The sequence below is a fragment of the Nycticebus coucang genome, chromosome 8 (genome assembly GCF_027406575.1).
Source record: "Nycticebus coucang isolate mNycCou1 chromosome 8, mNycCou1.pri, whole genome shotgun sequence".
Lineage (NCBI taxonomy): Eukaryota > Metazoa > Chordata > Mammalia > Primates > Lorisidae > Nycticebus > Nycticebus coucang.
The window spans coordinates 33,489,293-33,513,477 of record NC_069787.1 but is presented as its reverse complement, the minus strand read 5'-3'; the positions used below and the strand labels follow the sequence as shown (position 1 = coordinate 33,513,477).

Below are 24,185 nucleotides of genomic sequence, written 5' to 3'. Positions count from 1 at the left end.
TAAAGTGAAAAACATTTATGGGATCAATTTTGTATCTCTTATTAATTTAAAAAGAAAATTCTTTAGTAATGACCTTTTAGCATGATTTTCCAAATACCTCAAAGAAGTATCTAGACTCATACTAGTAACAGGTGCCAATACTGTTAAATGCAAATGCTGGGTGCAAAATGAAACAACAAAAAGCACCCTCCAGACCAGACAGCAGAGGGAGAAAGAGGAAAGGACGCGCCAAGGGAGGATGGAAGCCAGGCAAAGGACAGACGGGCTGTTCTTTACACACCGAAGGATGGGCCAAGGGCAGGGAGATATTCATGGAGATGAGACTTGTAAGCAAATTGGTAACGGGCCCAGTGGCTGGGCATGTAGAAAAACATCTCCCAGCAACTCCAAGCCTGACCCCAGAAATTTACAAATAGTATTTCAACTTCTGTTTGCTTTCTGGATAGAGGGGAGGGAGACTGACTAAAAATGCTAGAAATGAAATGTACCGGATCTCGAGAAGAAAAATGTCAAAAATGAACTCCGGACATTAAGAATTAAAATAGGTGCTACAAATGTAGCCAGTTCTGCCTCAAAGTGGGAAAGCACAGAAAGTTTCATCCTCAAGATACAAACTCCTCAGAATCGTAAATGGTTGTGGATTTGATGAGTTTATCAATGTGCTTACTAACAGTGACAACAGAAATGAGATTTATCAGAAAGAATCAGTGAAGTGGCCATTTACTTTCTCATTTAACCACAGCAGTTGTCTTGTTCCTTCATCAAACCCTCTCATTATACCCCCTCCCTGAGGAGAGATGATTAAATGTCAGCCCTGATTCAAGTTAACTAATGTATGGCAAAAACAACTGTATTTATATGCTTTTGAGAATGATTAATAGTAGCTGGGGTTAGCCTGCCAACTGCAGATGTACAAACTTTCTGTCCTATACATAAATCAAACACAAGACACATGGTGTATTTTAAAGGCTACTGATGTTACAGTGATTTTAAATTACTCAGTTCTGGAATAAACTATGTAGATGTTGACTAATGTGACAATATATTCTGGATGGTTCCATATGAACACTATAAAATACAATGGCATTAACAAAATGAAAGTCTTAGGAATCAAGAAAAGAAACACCTATTTAAAAGCAGTGAGTATGCTTCTACAATTAGTTGTATGCTGGTTTAGACAAATTTATGACAATATGGTTCTAGTAAGTGTTATAAGTTACTAGGTCCTAATGAGACTTTACAATTGGTCTCCTTAGAAGTGAATCTAATGGGATAGAAAACCTCAACACATCAGTAACAGAAATGAAGGAGCAAATATAGATGAGGTAAGAGAAAAGGGTGGTTTGTGACTCAAATGAGCAGTGGCAGAATCAGAGATGTGCCTGATGTACCAAGAACTATTTGAAAGTTTCCAGGTCCTCAGCCACCATATTCAGCAAATATGTAAAAATCAGTGTTATTCAGAGTTAGGTAGGGCAGAGCACTGGACTGGAAACCACAGAGCAAGGGTGAACTTCTCAGTTCCTGGGTGGGCTGGCACCTTCCTACCAACAGGGAAGCAGTAAAGATCAGAAGAGCATCACGACAGGTCCCAAAGTGCTCTGCAATGGCCAGTTTGTCTGTAAGTGCCAGGCATCATCACTGCCATCAATCTTACATTCAAATCATTTCCTATTACATCTTAGTCATTACTTAAAAACCGATTATCTTGGTAGTCAACTGATCTAGGTACAAGAGGAGACTTCAAAATTATTCAGTGGAAATAGCATTCTTAAAAATAAAATCTGCCCAATAGTTCAGGAAGAAGGGTTGATCAAGCATCTTAGTTCACACACACAGTTGTTCTGTAATTTGGATTTCCTTCCAACACCTTTGATCCTTCTGATCACCGTCCATGAGGCTTCATGAAAGCCCTGAGAATGTGGCTGCTGTGACACAAATGAGCTCCATTATCGCAACCCAACAAAGGGGAAATAAAAGTGTGGTTCTTGATCTCTTTTCAGAGGGTCCAAATATGTTGTGCATGAAATAAATCATGTTGGCAAAGAACAGAGGAACAATCATTCTTGGGGCTATTGTATAAAATGATCAGTTACCACAACTCACAAGTATATACCCCAGGAGTAAGACGTTTCATTCTGGTGGAAAATATTTCTTAATGTGAGGTCTTAGGATTTCAGGTGGGGCAGGAGTGTGGGGGATGCAGGCAAGGAGAAAGAAAAAAGCTTAATGTCTCAAGATTTAGAATATCTGGGATTCTCAATTACTTAAGATATGAGTTTGCTGAAGGACATTTTTAATATGATTACTAGAACTGTTACTCCTGCCAAATACAAGTAATCTAATAAATGAACAGGTCATTTATTAGACCCCTATTCATTCCTAAATACCTAAAAGGAGTCAGGGTTTGTTAGATGCTGGGGATAACAGCAAGCATGAGCCCTGGCTTTATGAAGCTTATATTCTAGTGAAAGAGAGACAAAGAAAAATAAATATGTACAAAAACCAATGCCTTGTGCTAATAACAGTGATCATGATAAGGGGTAGGAAGAAATGAAGTGATTTGGTAAAAATTACATGGAGGTGTTGGGGAGCAACTTTGGAAAAAGTGATCACAGAAGCCCTCTCTCAGGCACCCTGAATCCGACAGGGTCAGGTGGGAAGGAACCATTCCAGGCAGGAGAACAGCAAGTGTCAAGGCCCTGAGACAGGAAAAGGCTTGCAGTATCAAAGAACTCCAGAAAAGAAGCCAGTGTGGCCAAAGCACCCTAAGAAGGGGGAGAGGAATGAGACATGAGGTTGGAGGAGTGGGCCAGAGGCGCATTTTGCAGGCTGTGCAGCCCAGGTTTATGGGACTTAAAGGACACAGATTTTATTGCTGTGCAGGCCAGTTTCAGGAAACTTAAAGGATACAGATTTTATTTATTTATTTATTTATTTTTGGAGACAGAGTCTTACTCTGTCACCCTGGGTAGAGTGTCATGTCATCATAGCAACCTCAAAATCTTGGGCTTGAGGGATTGATCCTCTTGCCTCAGACTCCAGAGCATGTGGGACTACAAGCGCCTGCCAACAATGCCCAGCTAGTTTTTCTATTTTAGTTCAGATGAGATCTTACTTTTGCTCAGGCTGGTCTCAAACTCCTGAGCTCCATCAATCCACCTCCCTTGGCCTCTGGCTCTGTAATCCAGAGTTCTAGGATTATAGGCATGAGCCACCACGCCTAGCCAAGGATATAGATTTTATATCATAATAGGTTTAAAAAGGTACAATCTGCTTTATATTTTAAAGTATCACTCTAACTACATGTGTACATGTATAAATCATAAGCTTTATATGCCATAGAGGCAATCGTTTAGAGAAATGAGAAGGTATTTTGTTATCAGGCTCAGCCAAGATTCGAACCTACCACTCCCAGAAGGCATTCTGAATACATTTCTGAACATTTAAATAAAAATGAATTTAAAGGAGCACACATTTAAAAAGTCCCAAATAGTCAACTGAAGACCAATAAGTTAAGCAATGATTTGGGGTCAACAAAAAAATCAAAAATCAAAACAAACCTACATACCTCCTCGTTGCACCAATAGCGTGACCTCACTTCCCTTAGGACACTCGATCAGCATATCCACCACTTGGTTGTGAGTTAGAGTCTGCACGTTCTTTTTATTCACTTCCACTATAAGATCCCCTTCTTTCAGGCCTCGGCATCTTGGACTGTCGACAATCTGTTTCACTCTTTGGCCACCGCCACCAGGACTGTCTGCGATAGTAAAACCAAAGCCCATCGGCCCTTTGACTATATGAACAGTTATGAGTTCCGGCTGAGTGGCTATGGAGGATGCCAAAGAGACAGTGTCATTGGGATAACCATGGGAACCATTTGAACCCACGTCAGCAGGGCTGCTCGGCCTTGCGTCCTTTGTGCCATTGGCTTTGCCTGTCTTACTACTGTGGCTAGCTGGCGAATCATACGTCTCTTGTCCATTCACAATAATCGGTTCTTTATCCAAAATGGCTACCGAGGTCACTAAACTGGTATTGGGGTCATCTGGGTCAAAAGGCAACGGATAACCACGGCAGAGTTCAAGGTTCACACTGGCACCAATGGGAATGGACTGGAAGATTTTCACAACTTGAGCATGTGTATGTCCCAAAACACAGGTGTCATTCACGCTGACAATTACATCCCCTGTAAAAGGTAAGAGTTTGGGGGTTAAAATAAATAGCACACAGAAAAGAGGTATCGCTACTATTACATTCTACTAAAACAAAGCTGAAGAGAAACTGGAGTTGGGGGTGATACTTTTGGGCATAAAGGGACTGCTTCTATTACTGATTTTTTAGAAATTTTATTTTTAATCATTATGAGTACATGATAGTTGTATATATTTATAGGGTATGTGTCAGTGGTTCTCAACCTGTGGGTCACGACCCCTTTGTAACAATGAAAATACATCGCAGCATTAGGAAGGTTGAGAACACTAGTATATGTGATGTTTCGATACAGAAATATAACGTGTATTAATCAAATCAGGGTAATTGTGGTATCTATCACCTCAGACATCGATTATTTCTCTGTGTTAGGAACATTCTAATCCCATTCTTCTAGTTACTTTAACTGGTAGGTAATAAAGCATTCTTCCAACAGCTACTGTCTTCCCTTCGAATGGGGCTGTAATAATCATTGAAAGAACATTGGAAATGTCTTTCAAAAAAACTCCTATAGCTGAAATCCAAGTTTAGAGTTCATTTATTCACATGGATGTATCCTTTTAGTAAATTGCACCCTAATGCTTCCCAAAGTTAGAATGGCTTCAAAGGTTTTAACATGTACCACGGGATGAATTTATGTAGAATATAGGGGTCTGGCTCACTACTGAGGTGTTTCCAGGACATTTAAATGCCTGTGCAACCACCATGTTGTTTGTTCTTGTTTGAGAGCTGGTTAGAAGTCTCAGCACACAGAACACATGAGGCCACGTGTGCTCTACCTGTTTCCATCTTGCCGTCCAACGCAGCAGGGCCATCTAGGACCAAGCTTTTGATCTGCAGAAATTCATCAGGTTCATCCCCTCCGACTACTGTGAAGCCAAAGCCACGACTGCTTTTCCGCAGCTTTGTGTGAATGAACTTGCCTTTCAATTCAGAAGGGTTTCGTGTAAAAAAGGGTTTGCCTGGATTAAAACAAGAAAAGTACAGGGAACTATGAGTGAAAAGGTGAATTAAGTATAATACGAGAAAACACATAGATAACTCTCCCAGCTCATGCACTGGAGAAGAAAGTCTTCTCTTTGGCTGGTGGATTGCCTGAGTTCAGAAGTTTGAGATCAGCCTGAACAAGACTGAGATCCTGTCTTTACTGAAAATAGAAAAACTAGCTGGGAGAGGTGGCAGATGCCCGTAATCCCAGCTACTTTGCAGGCTGAGGCAGGAGGATCACCTGAGTGGATGTTTGAGGTTGTTATATGGGCTATGATGCCTGTCTACCCAGGGTGACAGAGTGAGATTTTGTCTCAAAAAAATCCCCACCAAAAACAAAGAAAGTCTTATGTTGATTTTGGTAGTAACGGTGATTCTAAACACCACTGTTTTAAGGACGGGGGGTACTGTGCACAGGGTCCATCAGCTTGAGGGGCCCAAAGAGAAAACTAGAGCAGCACAAAACTGATCCCAATCATATTACACCCATTTTTGCTCAGTTTGTGCAGTTTCACAGAAATTGAGCTGCCACAGGCTCCTTCCCAGAAAATGGAATCGGTCTGTTTTGTGTCCTTTGAGTTTTATAAATTTTTTTATTTTTATTTTTCAATACAGGTTCTAATATGCTGCCTTGGGCTTGGCTTCCACTAAAACAATTGAACAAAAACTTTAGTTTGTAACCAAACAGAAAATTCAGGGTGAAAAATGTACAGAGAATATCAGAAAACACAATCACAAAGAATAATCTGACAAAAATGGACAATCAGTATTTCAAAATTAAGGGTTATAATGTTAAACTCTAAATTCAACTGATTTTTCCTGCTTATTTGCACTTTTTAATAATCTTTGAAATAGTCAACACATGTCCACTGCTAAGAATTACAATTTTAAAAAAGTTTAGGACGTGCACCTTAGGATATTTACAATAATAATAATAACCACAAATAAAAAACCCAGAAACAAACCCCAAACTAACCTAAGTAGTTACTTACAAGAGCCATACAACTCTAAATTCAGCTGTCTTGTTTAAGATAAATGAACAAATAATATATGTAGATAATAGAGCTAAATACCTTCAAACAGTCTACCTAAGGTTTTGAGTTTTTTGATACTTTCAAAAGTAACATTTTAGACACAAATCAAAAAGGGTTTGGGGGAGGTTTTTATTAGATACGTCTCTGTAATTGAGAAACTCACTGGAATTTCTCATGTAGTGGACCTAATTCCACTAGCTGACTTTCATCTCTTTTAATTTCACTTCCTACCTATGTGTCTTGCCTTTACCACAGTTTCTCCAGCTCCCCGTATGTTCCATTTCATTTCTATCAAATATGTTATAAAAAAAAAAAAAAGGAGAGAGAAAAAGAGCTTCTCCTCTACCACTGGTACCAGGAGCCTGGCACCCAGAAAGGAAAAGTTATTTTTGGTTAGCTATAACTAAAAGGCCTTGAAAGGTCTCTGGGCATGCAGACAATTTTTAATTGCATATTTTTAAACTTTCTGGAGCTTAAAGAGAAAGCTCTTTTAAATTGCCTGTAGCCAGAAGTCTGCTCACTAACCTACTCTCCAGAGCAGTCCCAAGACTTGATAACATTTGCCAGGCAAAGTCACCTGCCAAGGCACAAGGAGGATGGTATCACTTGCAGCCAGGGCTTTGGGGACATAACTGCCAAGACAATTATCAGACGGAAAGCTTACTTTGTGGGTAGGAGGTAGATGACCTACACTCCTGCACCAAAGGCTGCTAGGAATTTTGCGGGCTTGAAAAAAAAAAAAAACATCTTTCAGTTACGCAGGGGCATGAACAGCCATTAACTTCTCAGCGAGACCTTTCCTAACCTCCTTATTAAAAATTACAAAACTTCCCCAATATTCTGATGTCCCATACCTGCTTTTTTGTTCTATTTACTCCTTCTATCTTCTATCCTACTTACCTGTTTGCTTTCCTGTCTCACCGTCCCGCACCCCGTGCACGAGAGACATCACACGCACATACACATAGAACCACCAGAACGCTCGCTCTGTGACAATTTACGTTTGTCTAGCCACGGTCCAGAACACAGCTTAGTACATTTTATGTGCTTCAACAATTTTTGTTGAGTGAATGAACGAATAAACAAAAGCACATAGAAATGAGATTGAACATGTCTTTGAGAAGGCTGAAAGGAGCTATTTGAACGTTCGAGCTTTTCGCTCTTATTACTTAGAAAATGTGAAAATGTATCTAACAGTTTATCTAATTTTTAAGAAAATCCATTAGCATATTTTGTGCTTAAATGTTTTCAACTTAATGGAGACATGAGCAGAGCTTTGAAATTATATGACTGCCTTCCATTTCCAATGCTTGTCTAGGGAGGGAAGATCAGAGGGTTTCACATTTATGCACATTTTATTACTTTTCATGGATGGGTAGGTCACTAATTAATGGAGCTTTTGGGAAGAAATGCTTTTCTCCTCAGAAGCAATGGAATTTACAGTTCTCTGATTCAACCCTGTGGGTGCAGGTAATTTTCTGAGATCCTAGTCACCATCCCTCTGCCCTGATTGTGTTTGAAAATTATCTGAGTAGCTTTTTTATTTTTTTCTTTGAGATAGTTTTACTTTGTCGCCCTCGGTAGAGTGGCATGGCGTCATAGCTCACAGCAACCTCAAACTCCTGGGCTCAAGGAATTCTCTTGCCTCAGCCTCCCGAGAAGCTGAGACTACAGGTACCTGCCACAACGCCTGCCTATTTTTGCTGTTGCTCAAGGTGGTCTCAACATGTGAGCTCAGGGAATCCACCCACCTCGGCCTCACAGAGTGCTCCCAGGTGTGAGCCACTGCACCCAGCCACCTGAGTAGCCTTTTAACCTGTACTGTCCTTAGTTCCCATCCTACACTCACTGAATCAGGATCTTCTGGGTCTTGGCCCACAACTCCGCACATAAAAAACCCTAGGAGCTTGTTTTCCTGCCAGGCTGGTACTATTCATGACACTAGTGTTTGAGACTGGTGCCAGCCAAAAAATAGCACTTTCTGTGATGACGGAAACCCTCTATACCCACACTGCCCAATGTGGCAGCCACTAGTCACATGGAGCTATCAATCCCTCCAGGGCTTGAGGAACTGGAGATTTTATTTTTAAATTGTAATTAACTTAAATTCAAATGGCAACAAATAGCCAGTGGTTCTGTAATTGGACAGCAAGACTATGCAATGAGGTGTCTCACAGAAAAGAAAACCACCACAAAAACCCTTCAGACAGGAGTTAAACTATTCCTAATGAAAATGGGTGTTCATATCTGTGCTCCTCTACTTCCTGTGTGGTCTTGGGCAAGTTACTGAACTTCCCTGTGCCTGGCTGTCACCTGTATATACCCAGAGGGGATGGTGATACACCCCTTGAATGACAGTTTGTTAGGAATAACTATGCGGGATAATGTGAGTAAAGTGCTTAAGACGTTTGGCACATACTAAGAGCTCAGAATATGAGTTATTGACAGTGGTGAGATTAGAGTGAGTACAATGGAGGGGTAGCTGCAAAAATCTCTGTTCACCCCTAAGTTTAAAGCTGGAGAGTTGGCTGGGCCCAGTGGCTCACGCTTATAATCCTAGCACTCTGGGAGGCCAAGGCAGGAAGACTGCTAGAGCTCAGGAGTTTAGAGACCATTCTGAACAAGAGTGTGAGACCCTATCTATTCTACAAATAGAAAAACTAGCCAGGCATTGTGGTGGGAGGCTGAGGCAAGAGGATTGCTTAAGCCCAAAAGTTTGAGGTTGCTGTGAGCAATGATGATGTCCCAGCACTCTACCCAGGGCAATGGAGTAAGATGCTGTCTCCAAAAAAAAAAAGAAAGAAAGAAAAAGAAAAAAATGCTGGAGAGTTTTCACAAGAACACATTACTAAAATTACTACTTGCTGGGATTAGAACTTTCCTCTTGATTAGGAGAGAGTTTAGTTGAGTAGAGAATTTAAAAAATTCATACCAAAACTGTCTGACCAAGTTAGCTACATGCCTTCTTCCTGGTAGTATTATTAACATTAGATACCACATTTTGACGTGTATAATACACACCCACGTTTTTAGCCCAAATTTTAGAAAAACACCCCTTAAGAATGTGGCCCATGATCAGCTAGGAGACATGCTGGAAGGGCTAACACTCCCCTGGTAAATGTGCAGACCATAGCACCTCTTGGAGCTGCCCACTCTGTGAAGGCTGTTCCTTCCCTCTCTCCCAGGAGACCTTTCTTCCCTGCCATGTCAAGGGCTGTAGCTGACCCTGCAGCTGTACATGACTGGTGGGGCAGGAGCTTCTGAGGCCCTCAGCTCGTGGGCAGCCAGTGGGTCCTGCGGCGCCTTGCCCTGCCCATCTTGCCAGCTCCACCACTGCCCCATCTCCTGATGATGGCACTTAGTGGAGGCTGCCCTGGCCTGCTCCCACCAGATACTGGATTCTCCATAAAGAAGCCACAATCAAGTTAATATTAATTTATTATCTAATATGTTCTGTGTTTATTAAAGGACATTGTAACCATTAGAAATGAGAGAAAGGGAAGCAGAGAGGGGAGTGGGGCCTTGGTGTGTGCCACACCTTCTGGGGGCAAAACATGATTGCAAGAGGGACTTTACCTAACAAATGCAATCAGTGTAACCTGGCTTATTGTACCTTCAATGAATCCCCAACAATAAAAAAAAAAAAAAAGAAAAGTATCTATGCCAGAAGAAAATGCTTTACATACGTTGATATTAATATTAATCTCATGACAATGTCAGCACATAGAGAAATAATTTCTTATGGAAAATACAATGAAGGTATAAAAATAAGAGAAAAGAGTTATTTTACTTATTTTTTTGGTATCTAACACAATTAGATCTCCTTAAAAACGGAGAGAGGAAGAAAAATTTTCCAGTTTTTTCAATGGTTCTATACCATACATCTTCTCCCAACTCGAACAAACATGATGTTTGTTTGATTTTCTATAAAAGAAAAAAGAACTAAACAAAAATGTTTCCTATCATTTAAGAGTAATGAGGCCTGAACGTTGCAAGGTTCTGGAGCTTCTGCTTTTCAAGAATGATTGTCTCTAGACGACTCATACAGGGAATGAGTTTAAATGAATGAAACCCACTGAAACGTAAACATGCATCAATGCTGAAACCACGGCACGCATAGGGTGAGAACTTCAAATGTAGTATCAAACCATTTATATCTACAGGGAAATCGTACTCAAAAGTAAATATATTGGCTAGAATCTTCTAAAGTCTAAGGCTGGGTTTTTAATTTTTCTATTTAACACAGTATTAACTATTTGTGGTCTCTAAATCAGTGATTCCCAACCCTGGGATCTTTTTGCTCCCAGGGTGATTTGGCAAAATCTAGGGACATTTCTGGCTAGAAATGTGACAATGGGGGGTGAGAGGTGGGCTGTGTGCTACTGGCATCTAGTGGATAGGGTGCGTCCCATAATGCCTGGACAGCCTCCCACAACAAAGAATTACATAGCTGAAAGGGCGATAGTGCCAAGGTTGAGAAACTTTGGTTTAAATGATCATTTAACAACTAGTCATTACTTTTAGAGCACAAATATGTTGAAATTTATTCAGAAAGGTTTCTAATTTTTTTGATCAGTCTGATTAACAATACATTCAGAATTGCTTTCATTGTTTGTAGTTCTCACTATCAAAGGAATGATTTGGAGAGTTATTTGGAGAGTCATTTAAAGACATTCACAATTTAAAGTACCTTTAAAAATTTCGATTCTGGGCCAGGTGTGGTGGCTGGTGCCTGCTATAATCTTAGCACTCTAGGAGGCCAAAGTGGGAGGATCCCTTGAGCTCAGGAATTCCAGACCAGCCTGAGCGAGAATGAGACCCCATCTCTATTAAAAATAGAAAAATTAGCCAGGTGTCGTGATGGGCGCCTGTAGTTCCAGCTACTTGGGAGGCTGAGGCAGGAGGATCATTTGAGCCCAGTAGTTTGAGGTTGCTGTGAGCTATGACAGCATGGTACTCTAGACTGGGGCAATGGAGTGAGACTGTGCTAAAAAAAAAAAAAAAAAAGTTTACAACACACCCAACAGGATTCTGGGTCATTGTGATGAGCTACAAATAAATTCCCTACATGTGAAGGAGAAGAAAAAAATTATGAAATGTATGTGGTGGGTGCGTAGGTGATCACTATACAATTCTTTCAATTGTACTGTATGTTTGAAAAATTGCCCAGTAAAACAATGGAAAATTTTTTAAAAATTAGATTGAGCTAAAACCATGATGTAATGACAAGAACACTTTACCCTGAAGTGAAGGTTCTCTGGCTGGCTCTGGATTGCTTGGGGGGTGGTTTGGAATAACAGGAGGCACAAGGGATGAATGCTCTTCTGTCCATTCTACAAGGAAGAAAAGAAACAGTTTTCTATTTTCCCTTCAAATGGCTGGTTGACTTACGACCCACCCAAACCAATAAAACCAAGGGCATATGGCTTAGATTTAAAGGAAATTGGTATCTGACCTTACTCTATCAAGATCTCTCGTCTAAGACATTTGGGGAAAGAAATATTGTGATATAACAAATAGAAGCTTCAGGTCTCTTGACTGGAGAGTACAAAGTGAGATCAGGCCAAAAATGTCAGGGAAGATACAGAGACATGCCACTGGGGATGGGGTGGGCCGCTGAAGTCTGTCTGTCTTAGGCAGTGAGGTAGATGAAGGTGGATTTCAGCAGTTTGCTAAGGTGCCAGCCATCTTTTGTCAATCTCTGAAACCCAAATGGGACCCATTACAAACACTCCCAGGTCCTAACTATAGCCTTATTCACCTGGAAGGCCCAGAAAGGACTCATAGCAGGTGATCCTGGAGATGTACCCAGCTCAGCTTCCATAATCAATCATACACTCCCATTTCCCAAATGGCACTTTCTAATGCTACCAAGTTTCACCAGCTCAGGAAAAATAATATTTTCAAAAGTTGTCTTTATATAGAAAAGAGATTAAAATAGAGAACTTTTCAATGATTCAGACACAGACACACACTCTTTCTAACATTAGAGAGTCTAAATCAGTGGTTGGCAAGTTATGGCTTACTAGTCAAACTGGGCTCAATGCCTGTTTACAGTCTGTAAGCCAAGAATTGCCTTTACATTTTCAACCGGCTGTGACACATGAAAAGTACATGAAGTTCAAGTAAAAGTTTTAGTGGAATGCAGCCATATCGTCTATAGCTGTCTTTATTCTACAATGGCAGAGGTGAGTAGTTTTGACAGAGATAGTATGAATGACAAAGCCTAAAATATTTACTATGTGGTCATTCACAGAAAAAGTTTGCCAATTTATTGTCTGAGGTCTATATTTATTATATTCAATAACAGAAATGATATATTTGATATTCACCTATTATATTTTGGGAAGTACAAACAAAATGGGGGAAAGTATCCATTAATAGGTGGCCAAAGCTGAGCCAATCATAAAATGAAACATTATGCAACCATTAAAAATTATAAGCTAATTCTATGTTAACTTTGAAATATGTGCATGAGGCCAGGTGTGGTGGCTTACACCTGTAATCCTAGCACTCTGGGAGGCTGTGGTGGGAGGATTGCCTTCGTGCAAGGTTTAAGGTTGTTGTGAGCTATGACACCACAGCACTCTACCCAGGGTGACAGAGTGAGAGTCTACCTCCAAAAAGAAAAGAAATACATGTAAGAGGCTTGGCGACTGTAGCTCAATGGCTAGGGTGCCAGCCACATACACCAGAGCTGGCGGGTTCGAATCCAGCCTGGGCCTGCCAAACAACAATGACAAATACAACCAAAACACAGCCATTGTGTGGGCGCCTGTAGTCCCAGCTACTTGGGAGGCTAAGGCAAGAGAATCGCTTAAGCCCAAGAGTCTGAGGTTGCTGTGAGCTATGATGCTATAGCACTCTACCTAGGGTGACAGCTTGAGACTGTCTCAAAAAAAAAAAAAAAAAGAAAAAGAAATATATGTAGGAAATAAAAACTGAGAAAAACAGGTCTCACACACAGACTCTGTGTTTCTATGTATATAGAAATTATGAGCTGAATGTTATAATACATGTATGTGTATATCCCTAGAAAATTCTTGCATGGTGTTTCATGTCTAAAATAAACAGCTGAGCTGTTTATGTTAAATTTTCTCCAGGGAAAAATTTAACATTCTATACTCCTGAACTATTTATATGATGGTCCGACAATTTAGTTTGCTAACTCATCCTAGAAAAAGTGCTACATACCTCATTGCTGAATATCACTATAGTCACCTTCAAGGTACTCGCCTTGGGAAGCTATGCACCATCTCCAGCACCTAGCCCATCAAAACTGTTGGCATATGAGATGCACGATTAAGTCATGAACTTGCCTCTGTGTGCTTACACTGCACAAACAACTCAGTAAGGTTTTGTAACGTTGGTATATCAGCATCTTACGGGTGTGTTTGTGTTGATGTGTGGTGGTGTCTTGTTGAGTGGCATTCATTATTGTTGTATGTTTTTGTGTACCACATAAGGACAGCTCTGATCATTCCAGAAAAAGAGTTCCAAATTGATTTGAAGGGTGGACTTAGGTGCTGGCATCAGTGCATAGCTTCCCAAGGAGTAATTTGAAGGTGACCATAGTGGCATTCAGTAATGAGGTAGGAAACACTTTTTCTATGATGAGTCACAAACTCAACTGTCAGACCTCATATTTTTATAAAAAAATGAATTTGCAATTAAAAAAAAAACACTCAAAACTACCAGTGCTTTCTCATTCTTGCATACAATGTTCCTAAAATTAAAAGTTATTTTCATGCCCAGTAACTCTGCTTGAAGTGAAAGTGCTGAAGTGGCTTGGATTTAGATACCACTTGTAATGCAAATACTGCGGGGGCAAGAGAAATCCTTCACCATCACAAAGTTCTCTAACCTAAACACGATACTCTTTCCTAAACTACAGTGGAGATCTGGAGGCCTCTGAGTTGGAATGTCTACTTCAGCTGCCCAGTGAGATGTGGGCACCGGGGACTCGAGCAGAAGCTCTGTATCCCTCCCCACAGGACGTCAGAGCCTCGGCCTGGAAGAAGGACTTCATCTTTGAGGCCAGCTCTGACCACATGGGGGTGTCGGTGCCCAGGCTTTGCCCCACATTCCCGGGCTAAAGGAAAAGCCCAGAGAGAAGCGGCCAACCTTCTGTCTGCTGCTGCTGCTGCTGCTGCTGCTGCTGCTCAAGCTGCTTCTTCCGTTTGGCTTCTAGAACTGGGTTCTCATATTGCGTCTTCCTGTTGATGTGGCTGGGGAAGAAGAAAAATGGGAAACATTTCATACCACCAGTGTCAGGCCAAGTACCATGATGAAAAGTGAGCAGAGCAGGTGATGTGACGCGTTGACCCTTGGTGTCAAAGTGCGCAGTCAGAGGAAATGCAAGTGAAAAGCTTCTATTTCTGACTAGTTGTGTGCACCAAGCACTGTGCTGCCAGTTTTACATACGTTTTATTTTTAAATCCTCAGTAAATGGCAGGAGGTAAGTCCTATTTTTATTTCTAGCCTATGATAAGGAAAGTAAAGTTCTGCGCAGATAACTCACTAGCATAATACTAGCATAACATAGCTAGTAAGCAGGAAACAGGCAGGCAAGCTCAGGCTTGTCTGCTTTCAAATCCCAGAATTTCAACCACCGATTCTCCCCAAATGTCTACGAGATCACCTGACAGGGAAAGTTGCTTTAACTCAATAAGAAGTAGATTATGGAATCATCAAAAAAGGAGATCAAGTGGATAGGTGACATTGTCTATAACATACGAAGCCAGAATTGCCGTGTAACTTTCTACAGTAGTTTACAGAAGCCTAAGCATTCATCCACATAGTAAAGTTTAAAAAAAAAAAAAAAGGAACTCCTTTGCCAACATCTGTCAACTATACTGATCAATAAACATGGAGGCAGGATTAAATGTATAGGCCTTAGGCAAAGAGACTCCAAATCTACTTAACCAAGCGGATATGATGTGTTCAAAGTGACAAAGACCCAGACAATTTAGATGGCTACAAAACCAACAAAGTCATGGCAAAACAAAAATACACATACAAACGTACACATGATTTTTTGACATGCCTTAGATTTAGTGTACATGTATATATAGGCACATACACACTATATAAGAATTACGGTACAAAAACATATATTCAAATATGGGCATGTATGTTTTTAATTAAAAATAACAGTTTATTTAACTTTGGGAACATACTGTTGTCATTACTTAGAACTCTAAATATTTTTTAAAGCCAGGCTTTATTTTTTACTATCAGGCTTATAAAATAGGGTAGATAAATTGATTGCCCTTAGTTTCTATTAAAGGCATATATGTTTATTTCCTAATTCTGTACATAGGCCATTTCTTTCTAAGAAACAGACTACTATTAACAGGCATGTGGATCTGAAAAGACTCAGGCAGGAGTACTGTATAGTAAGGTGACAATTTGAGCCTCCAACTAAGTCTCCTCGCCCACCAAAGCTTGTGTCACCGGCTTCTGTTCTTTCTTAGTGCACGAACTAGTTGAGGAATGAAGGAAATTTATTTTATGAAGGTCAGAGAAACAGCCGAGCTTGCTCTCAACCACCCATCCTTCTCATTAGACGAGGCAAAGTTAGCACTGGCCAAGGACATTTGCTATACTGAACTCATAATTTTTACACTAAGATGCTGAGCATTTGATGGCCTGGTATTTTTGCATCTTCTGTCCAAATCAGCAGGTATTATACAAATGACTCTTCACTGCCACCAGTGGAAGGCAAATTATGCCAGTTCTCTCCATCATAGCAGGTAGGATTATGACTCTCCAACATTTACATGGCATTTGTTTCTTTTGAAGGATCATTTATTAATTCTCTTTCATCTTTCTCAGGAGAAATGATGAAAAGAATATTTTTTTCAATGTTGTACCTCTTAAGTTTCTTTTATTTTCTTTAAGACTCATACCATTAATCGGTAGTTCTGACAGAAGGAAAAAGTGTGTGCCCAATGCTGGAATAAAGCACACATGAAGAAATCGTGTTGAAAGTTTGAGACTTTAAAAGCAGAAAATAGATGGTACCGGTTTGTACCTTTGGTAAGGGAGAGGCAGGAACATGTGCCTTAGGCTAGTTCTTAGCAACATTTCTTAAATTATTAAGATTTGTCTGACTCTTTCGGAATGTCTGATTGAGTAAATAAGTAATTACTAAGAAATTCAGACCTGGGCAGGGCAAAAACAGATACTCCTCTGAAAGTAAGCAACCTCTCTTCATCTGTTCTATAGAATCCTTGCTTTTCTCATTCATTCAGTCAGCTAATACTAACTAAGCACCTGCCGTACCACCAGGACTAAGTTGGGCCTTGGTGATACAGTGGTAAGTAAATGTGTGGATACTGCTCTCCTGAATTTAATATGATTTACTATCTTGAGAGACATTGAATTTTTTCTTCATTCCTTAAAATATGCACACATATTTTTATTATAAAATTAATACTATTATGATTTAGTCTGTACTTTATAATGATGGCAGATCTATTTAACATACATGTAGGTAATCACAGAGAGATAAAAACTAATTTGTGGATCACGAAGAGGTACTTACTCTACATAGTAGATACCATAGACAGGATCTTCAATCTTTTCCCAACCAGCAGGGAGTTCTGAAAAATAAAAGAACGTTTAGAGAAAGAAGAGCATATTCTTGAAGAGCCTCAGGATTTTCAGCAACTGAGTTGGGTAAAAAGAGAAAGACTCATAAAAATGTCTTAAATCCGATGAAAACTGTGTACCCTAACCAAAATAAAGTATTAATTATTTTAATTTTACCAGTGTGTTTTCCACCATGAAAACTCATTCCTTATGCACTGGTATTTTACTCAAGCAAATAAAACTTAATAAAATATAGCCCCAGAAGCCTTTATTCTTAATGTACTATTCAATTAAATCATAATGTAAATATATTTAAAACTTTGTCTTGATGTCTAGTTTCTACCTTAAATGTTTACCGTTTTCTCATTTTGTTTTAGACTACCTTATTACACAAGCAAAAATGGATAAAAATTAATGTTTCTTTTCATTTTCAATACAATAATGCTGTTTTGCTCTCCTTGAAATTAAAACCAAATCTGTATCTCATTTTCTCCTCATTTCTAGTTAAAATGTTGTTGCATATTTGAATTGTACACATCTGTCATTCAATTGCTATCTTTGGGCCAGCCCATCTTTCCCAGCACTTAACCTATGAAAGTAGTTAACACACGTCCTGCTCACAGAAAACCATAGGGGACAGTTCATTCCTTCAAATGTGGTGGTAAAATGGCATTGGGGGATGTAAGTACCTTTCTGAAAACTCAACCACGCTCTACTAGACTTTACTTCCTAAGGTTTCATTATCAAAGGTTGGAACTTTATTAAACTGGTAATGGTGAACTCTGTCAGAACAAGAATCTTTCATGGAACACCCTGTAGTACGATATTATTTTATAATACTTGGTGAAAGAAGCAAGTAGGTTGTGTTTTGTGTCATTAAACAGTCCTTTTGGGCAGAGCAGCAATTTACTCAACTCAACTTTAAAGCCACCCTGATCCATGTGGTTAAGCCAAGCTTGTATAATACCATACCCCAACATGAGTCATTTATTCCTAAAGCAGTTATTAAGACCAACTTGAACAGAATACTACAAACACTCCAAATATCACTAATTTTGAAACAGATTTTTTTTTTAAATTCTAAGAATCATATGGTCACTATTTTCAAATAACAACCAACCATGTCATCAGGGCAGAGGGCTTACATATGCCACAGACAGTTACACGCCGAGGTGGTGGCATGAGTGTGCACACAAACACACATAGGCTAATTATTCAAAGTTTATGTTTTGTTCAGATTTGGCTGCACATCAAGAGACATTAATTTCATGGTTTTTGCTCCACATGTTACTTGTTTGCAAACAAAGAGACACGTTTTCCCTTCTTTTCTTCTAATTTTGTTTTTTAAACCACTTAGCAGGTTTTAAAGAAGTCTTTGAATTCTGGGAGACATAAGTTACTAATATGCAAGACAGGTCCAATCTGCAGATGTTGATACAACTTGGCATTTTTATATACCAAGTCTTGTGGACCGATGCAAATTAAATGCCTGGGAAATGGTTTCCCCTTACAAAGCTGGAAATTACCATTTAAATGAAAATGAACCGGTAAAATATTTCCAAAGAGTTGGGAAATCGAAGATTAAAAAGATGCAAATTAGTGCACAGTTAGACATTTACTTGAGGCAGAGGAGTGGGTGAGTGAGGGGACCGCTTATGTTTAATTAAACCAAACCTCCTATATCAAAATTTGCAACCTGTAAATAGTTGGCCTGATTAAGCATCTGATGCAGCTAATTATTAATTTGAGAATCACTTATTGAGTGCTTACTGTTTGCCTGAGGATGTGTTAGGTCCCAGGAACACAAAGATAAACGCAAGTGCAACATCTGAGCAGAAAGTTTAACCACATGGTACCTGCTCTGATGGAGGTTCAAGAGCACTCAAGGAAAGAAGATACCCTTGACTTCTGTCCTGTTGCCTAGTCAATGAATTATTGTCCTAGAGTTAAAAAATGGGGCCAATCAACGGGTATTTTGGGACATTTGTCTATTTAAACACATCTTCTGGAACAAATTAGCAAACACTAGAAACTGTCTAGTTTTTCAAGTCAAAACTCATTTTTACATTGAAAAGATAGATTTCTCACTTCCAACGTGGTGATTAACTTAATAACAGAAATTAGTCTTCTAATGCTTAAAATAGAAATAGGTCATCAATTTAATTAAGATGTTTGTTCTAGAATCTGCCATTTGGTTCTAAAAAACTGAAAATGGCAGAAAATATTTAAACCCAGAAGGTGATTACATTATAATGTTTTCCCTAAACTCTCTGGCAACTCCGAAAGCAGCACCCTTGATGTTTAACCACTTTCAGGGAGCAGACCAGACCGTACAGACCCATCGCACAGACATGAGGTGGCTGAGGTCCCTTTGGTATGGCCCAGATCTCGGACTGAGACTTGGCTCTTCCACTTAACTCTACTACTCTGTGGCCTTGGGATCTTAACATCTTCTTCTAACTTAACATCTCTGAACCACATCTTTCTCCTGGGTTTACCAGTGGATTAAATGAGGATGCTTTTAAGACGCTTAGTGTACAGTTCCTGGCCCACAGCAAGTGTTCAACAGCTGGCAGTGGTTCCAGGAAAGGGCAAAAGGAATAGGACAGATTTCTATGACCTGCATGCTTGCTACACCTATCCCTAAAAATCTCAAGCTTCACTATTTTACCACCACAGAAGCAAATATTAAGCAGTCAAAGATTCTAAGTTGTTTACAAAAGAGATTTGTCAGTGCGCAGACCAAAAATCATGTTCGAAATCAGAGATAAACATCAAAACTTTGAGTTCAGTTTTTTTGTCTCTACCTCTTCTAGCTGATTTCATCACATCAACAGCCTAGAATTCCAAAGCTTCTGCAGATGCTTTTTGATTCTGGGTAGATGTCTGCAGAGGATGTGATAAATTCTGTAAACTAACAGTATATAATGGAGCTACTGACCCAGCTCTAACAACAGAGTTCAGAAATGACAACTCTATAATCAAATGATCTATGTCCAACACCCAAGCCAACCACCCACGCCTCTTAGAGGCAGATTACAGAGAGGGTTTCTTTGTCACATCTGGAATTACATTGCTCACCAAAAACCTGACAGTTGCTATTGTTTGAAATTAGGACCCTCTTATTAAGAAAATGAGCAGTGATCTTGTCAATAGAATCTGGAGTAAATGCAACAGAAAACAACATGTGTGGTTGTGTGTGTGTGTCTGTGTACGCACAGGTACATATATGCTACTCTTTACACAGCAGATATGTGCAGTTAAAATTCAAGGGTCCTATCTATCCCCTACCTACAAGAACACATGACAGCCATTTCTGTAGAATTGAACACACTCTTCCGCTGTCCCATGTTAAAGAGAAAAGTGTCATAAGGAAGTGCTGAAAAGTCCGACAAACGGAAATTAGGTAATAAATAATAAAACTGGTAATAGTAACAACGTGCTGATTAGAGGGACAAATATTAAAACATGCCTTCATTAAGTCTCCTGCCAAGCACCACAGATGCTCCTCTTTCAGTTCCTCTTTACAGATAAGGAAAGAGAAGCTAAAAGAAGGTGCATGATTTGCCTAAGAGAGGGAACTAAGCACTCAGGTTTGACCAGAGACAGCTCCACAAAGGTACTAACTTACCCCCAGAATTATAGCTATGACCACAAGAAGGTACACCATGTAGCCAGAAAAACTCACTTTTTAGAACTTTTCATGTCATAAGAAAGCTCCCACAAAATTCCAGTTATGGGGGACAGGAATACAGAACTCTCTTTTCCTGATAATTGCAGCATTCAAATTTTCAGAAAAGCAAAAAAGGTCGTGCCTCTGTACATGGCTGTGTTATCACCACCGGCCACTGACAGACAGCAGAGCGGCCACTCACACGTTACTTTTCAGGCAGCAAGACTGCTTAGAATTGGCTAAACACATGAATAGAAACTCATTATTGTCTGGGAAACCCAGTTGTCTTCTTTAATTGCTTTATCTAATATCGCTGAATTGACACATTTTTTTTGATCAAATTAGTTTCAACTTTTCTATTACTCAGGCTGACCCTCAGATCATTCCTACCACAGTGACCACAAGGACAACTTATTAAACATCTTTAAAAATAGATCCATCAATAGTTATCGACCACTGTTGGCATATCCATCAATTACAATAGAATATGTTCAAAATATTAGGAAAAGTAGATCTAAATTGTTATAATTCTAGTCAACTGTGATTATCTTTACCTATGTAACAAAAATGAATAAAACAAATGAAAGCAATGACCTGTGTTATATACATTTATATTTTCATGTTTTAAGGCAATCTTGAAAGTGCCAAATCAGGTAGAGTGGTTCAAAATTGTAATCCTGGCATTCTGGGAGGCTGTGGTAGGAACATTGCTTGAGGCCAGGAAGTTCTAGATCATCCTGGATAACATAATGAAACACCATCTCTGTAAGAAATTAAAGAATTAGCCTGGCACAGTGGCACACGCCTGTAGTCTGAGCTACCTGCGAGGCTGAGTGAAGAGATCACTTGAGTCCCAGAGTTTGAGGATGCTGTGAGCTATGATGCTGCCACTGCACTCCTGCCTAGGCAACAGAGTGAGACTCTGTCTCAAAATAAAAAGGCAGGCAAATTCAATAGTCCTAGGACAGTTCCATTCATACTGATGTTAAATCTTCTACTGAAAAGAAAATTATCACCAATTTTCAATTACTCAAGGCTTTTATCTGCAATTTAGATGAAGCTTATGCTTTCCTATCCATCCGCCACAGAATGCATCAAATGGAATGCAAACTAATTTTAATATTTTTCAAAGCTGAACATAAAGCAACGAACTTAGCAGGAAACGTAACTCAATATATCCCAACAGCAAATATAATACAGGAGTTTGGCGTTATCTGCTAATTTAAATTATTCCTAAACTACAACAGCTAGAATACTCAAGGCTGACTTTATACTAACACACATACTCTAAGAAAAACAGCAAATGCAAACATCTCGTCACTATTTGTAAACAAGCCCTTCACTGTAACAATAAGGTCAACATGGTTAGTGACATAATAATCACATGACTCTAAGACTTAACTATTTAATTAATCATTGAAATCATTTTATTGCAACTCCTATAATGCTCCTTAAATTTGTCTTTGGGTCTTTGTTTGTTCTGCTTTGCTTTTTTTGCACATTACCCAAATAACCATCCACACTAAACTAATGAAGAAATAAGGCCAAGACAGGTTACACAAAAGTTCAAGGAGCATGGCAAGCATGTTTTCGGTTCTTTCCTCATCCTCAATTTACAAGACTACCCATCACCAATTTGCTAATTGTCCTTCTAGCCTCCATTTGCCCCGACTTCTTTATAGACACAATGTATTATGACCCTGCAGGACCTCTCCAGTCAGACAGGCTTGTAAGACCGACCGTTTGGAGATAAGCTAGAATGAAAATCATAATCAGAGAAGTGCAAACCAAGGAAACAGAGGGGGTCAGCAATTCACTGGGGACAGACCATGCAGGGCAGTCATGCACCAGGCAGGGAGGGTTTACCTAGTTCACTGTCCAGCTCCTCGGTGTGTACCCCTTCTTCTCCAAAGGAATAGCAGGAATGAGACAGAAAAGAGAGAAAGCAAAATTCAGACACCAGCACCAAGAAAGAAACTCCTCTTAGAAAAACAGAAGCAAATGCATTGCTTTTCTTTTGTCCTTACCTGCATTGTGGCTTAATTTCATTGGCTTGGCTAGTAAACTCTCAACCTCAGTGTAAACCACAGAATGGTAAGAGCTGGTATTGGCAAAATAATTATATGGCTCATTTCCTTGCATGTCAAAATAGGATTTGATTAGTTGTAAAAGATGACAAATACCTTGGCGGGTTCAGTGTTCTTAAGTGGGAAGTCACTTATTACAGACCTTATTGGGAGTAAACAAGGCTGTTAGACCTTTCAATATCAGTTCTTTTAATCCTTCAATAATCCTCTAATCAATGTGGCATTATACTCACAATTAAACCATTACTTAACTTACAAGTAACACTGCTGCTTGAAAAATGGAAGATGAGGTCAGATTGAGAGTGCACATGGTATAATTAGCTACCCTTGAGTGTCTTTCAGAAAGGAGCTAGAAAGATGAATTGCGTCATGATGATGTAGATCAAGGAAGCGAGGCTTGAAGTCTCCCGGGGAGTACTGGGAGACACAGTTAGTAGTCTCGTGTTTATCTGTGTGTAAGTTTTCTGAGTCAAACAGGTCAGAAATGATAGAATGAAAACAGTCTCAATAATTTCAGCAAGCAAAACAAGTCAAAACCCTTTCTGTTCTTAACTCCAAAATCATTTCATACATAAAGTTTCTACAGCTAGGAGGCAGGTAGCTGTCCCCTCCACAAACACAGGGAAATAGGGATCAAGCCTGTTTTCACCATCACATTATGCTCAGTGCCCTTTGTAGCTTCCAGTACATGTTAGGCACTAAATATTTCTCGAATGCATGAATGAATCAATTTGTGATTTAAATGACTAACGTGGCCCTCCACACTTTCTAAACTCTTGATTTAAACAATTCTATGGCCAGTAGTAAGTTTTGATGTTGTTTCTCAACAGAGGGAGCTAATTGGACAGGGTAGCTCAGGCCTATAATCCTAGCACTTTGGGTAGTGAAGGTGGGAGGATTGCTTGAGGCCAAGAGTTCAAGACCAGCCTGAGCAAGAGAGCTAGACCTTCTCTACTAAAACCAGAAAAAGTAGCCAGACATGGTGGTGCGTGCCTGTTGTCCCAGTACTCAGGAGGCTGAGCGGGAGGATAGCTTGAGCCCAGGATATTGAGGTTACAGTGAGCTACGAGGATGATACTGCACTCTAGCCAGGGCAATAGAGCGAGATCCTGCCTCATAAAAGGGGGATGGGGATTTGATCTGCACAAATCATCCATGAATAGACCCATTTGGATATTACCTAATAATGTCATCAGAAACATTCCCTTATTTCTTTACTGTGCTAGTCACTGTGCTCAGTGACAGAGGTATCAAGATGAGCACAAAGAGATACATTTAAACTAAAATTAAAACTGTGGCAAATTCCCTATAGAGTAAGATATCTAATAGTGTGACCTAATCATATCTGGGGGCAAGGTTCTAGGGAAAGTCCCTAAGCCATAATATGAAGAATAAACAAAATGTAACAAAAAGAGTTTGGGTGAAAAATGACTAGAATTTAAGGAAAGCAGGGCTGTTCATCTGTTGTGTTAACTGATAAATCTGAAATGCCTAGAATACATTTGACACATAGAAGGTATTCAATGACCATTTGTGAGATGTAAGAGGATTCTACAGGAGAGAACTGCACGTCTAACTGACATGAGGCAGGAA

The 24,185-nt window shown here is 39.6% G+C and overlaps 1 protein-coding gene and 1 pseudogene across 21 annotated transcripts in view; one reads left to right on the top strand and one right to left on the bottom strand.

The window, feature by feature from the left end:
* Nucleotides 1-24,185, bottom strand: part of MAGI1 (membrane associated guanylate kinase, WW and PDZ domain containing 1) — a 705,209-nt gene that overhangs the window by 81,535 nt on the left and 599,489 nt on the right. For 11 of the 21 annotated variants that reach the window (XM_053600557.1, XM_053600558.1, XM_053600561.1 and 8 more), the window contains exons 7-12: nt 22,372-22,407; nt 16,786-16,843; nt 14,361-14,464; nt 11,477-11,569; nt 4,995-5,177; nt 3,572-4,192 (exon numbers count right to left, since the gene is read on the bottom strand). In XM_053600557.1, the coding sequence (XP_053456532.1) occupies nt 3,572-4,192; nt 4,995-5,177; nt 11,477-11,569; nt 14,361-14,464; nt 16,786-16,843; nt 22,372-22,407 (1,095 nt within the window). Of the gene's footprint in view, nt 1-3,571; nt 4,193-4,994; nt 5,178-11,476; nt 11,570-14,360; nt 14,465-16,785; nt 16,844-22,371; nt 22,411-24,185 lie in introns of all 21 variants that reach the window. The other 10 variants (XM_053600554.1, XM_053600555.1, XM_053600559.1 and 7 more) reach the window with 2 other exon arrangements.
* Nucleotides 11,216-11,308, top strand: LOC128593057 (uncharacterized; annotated as a pseudogene).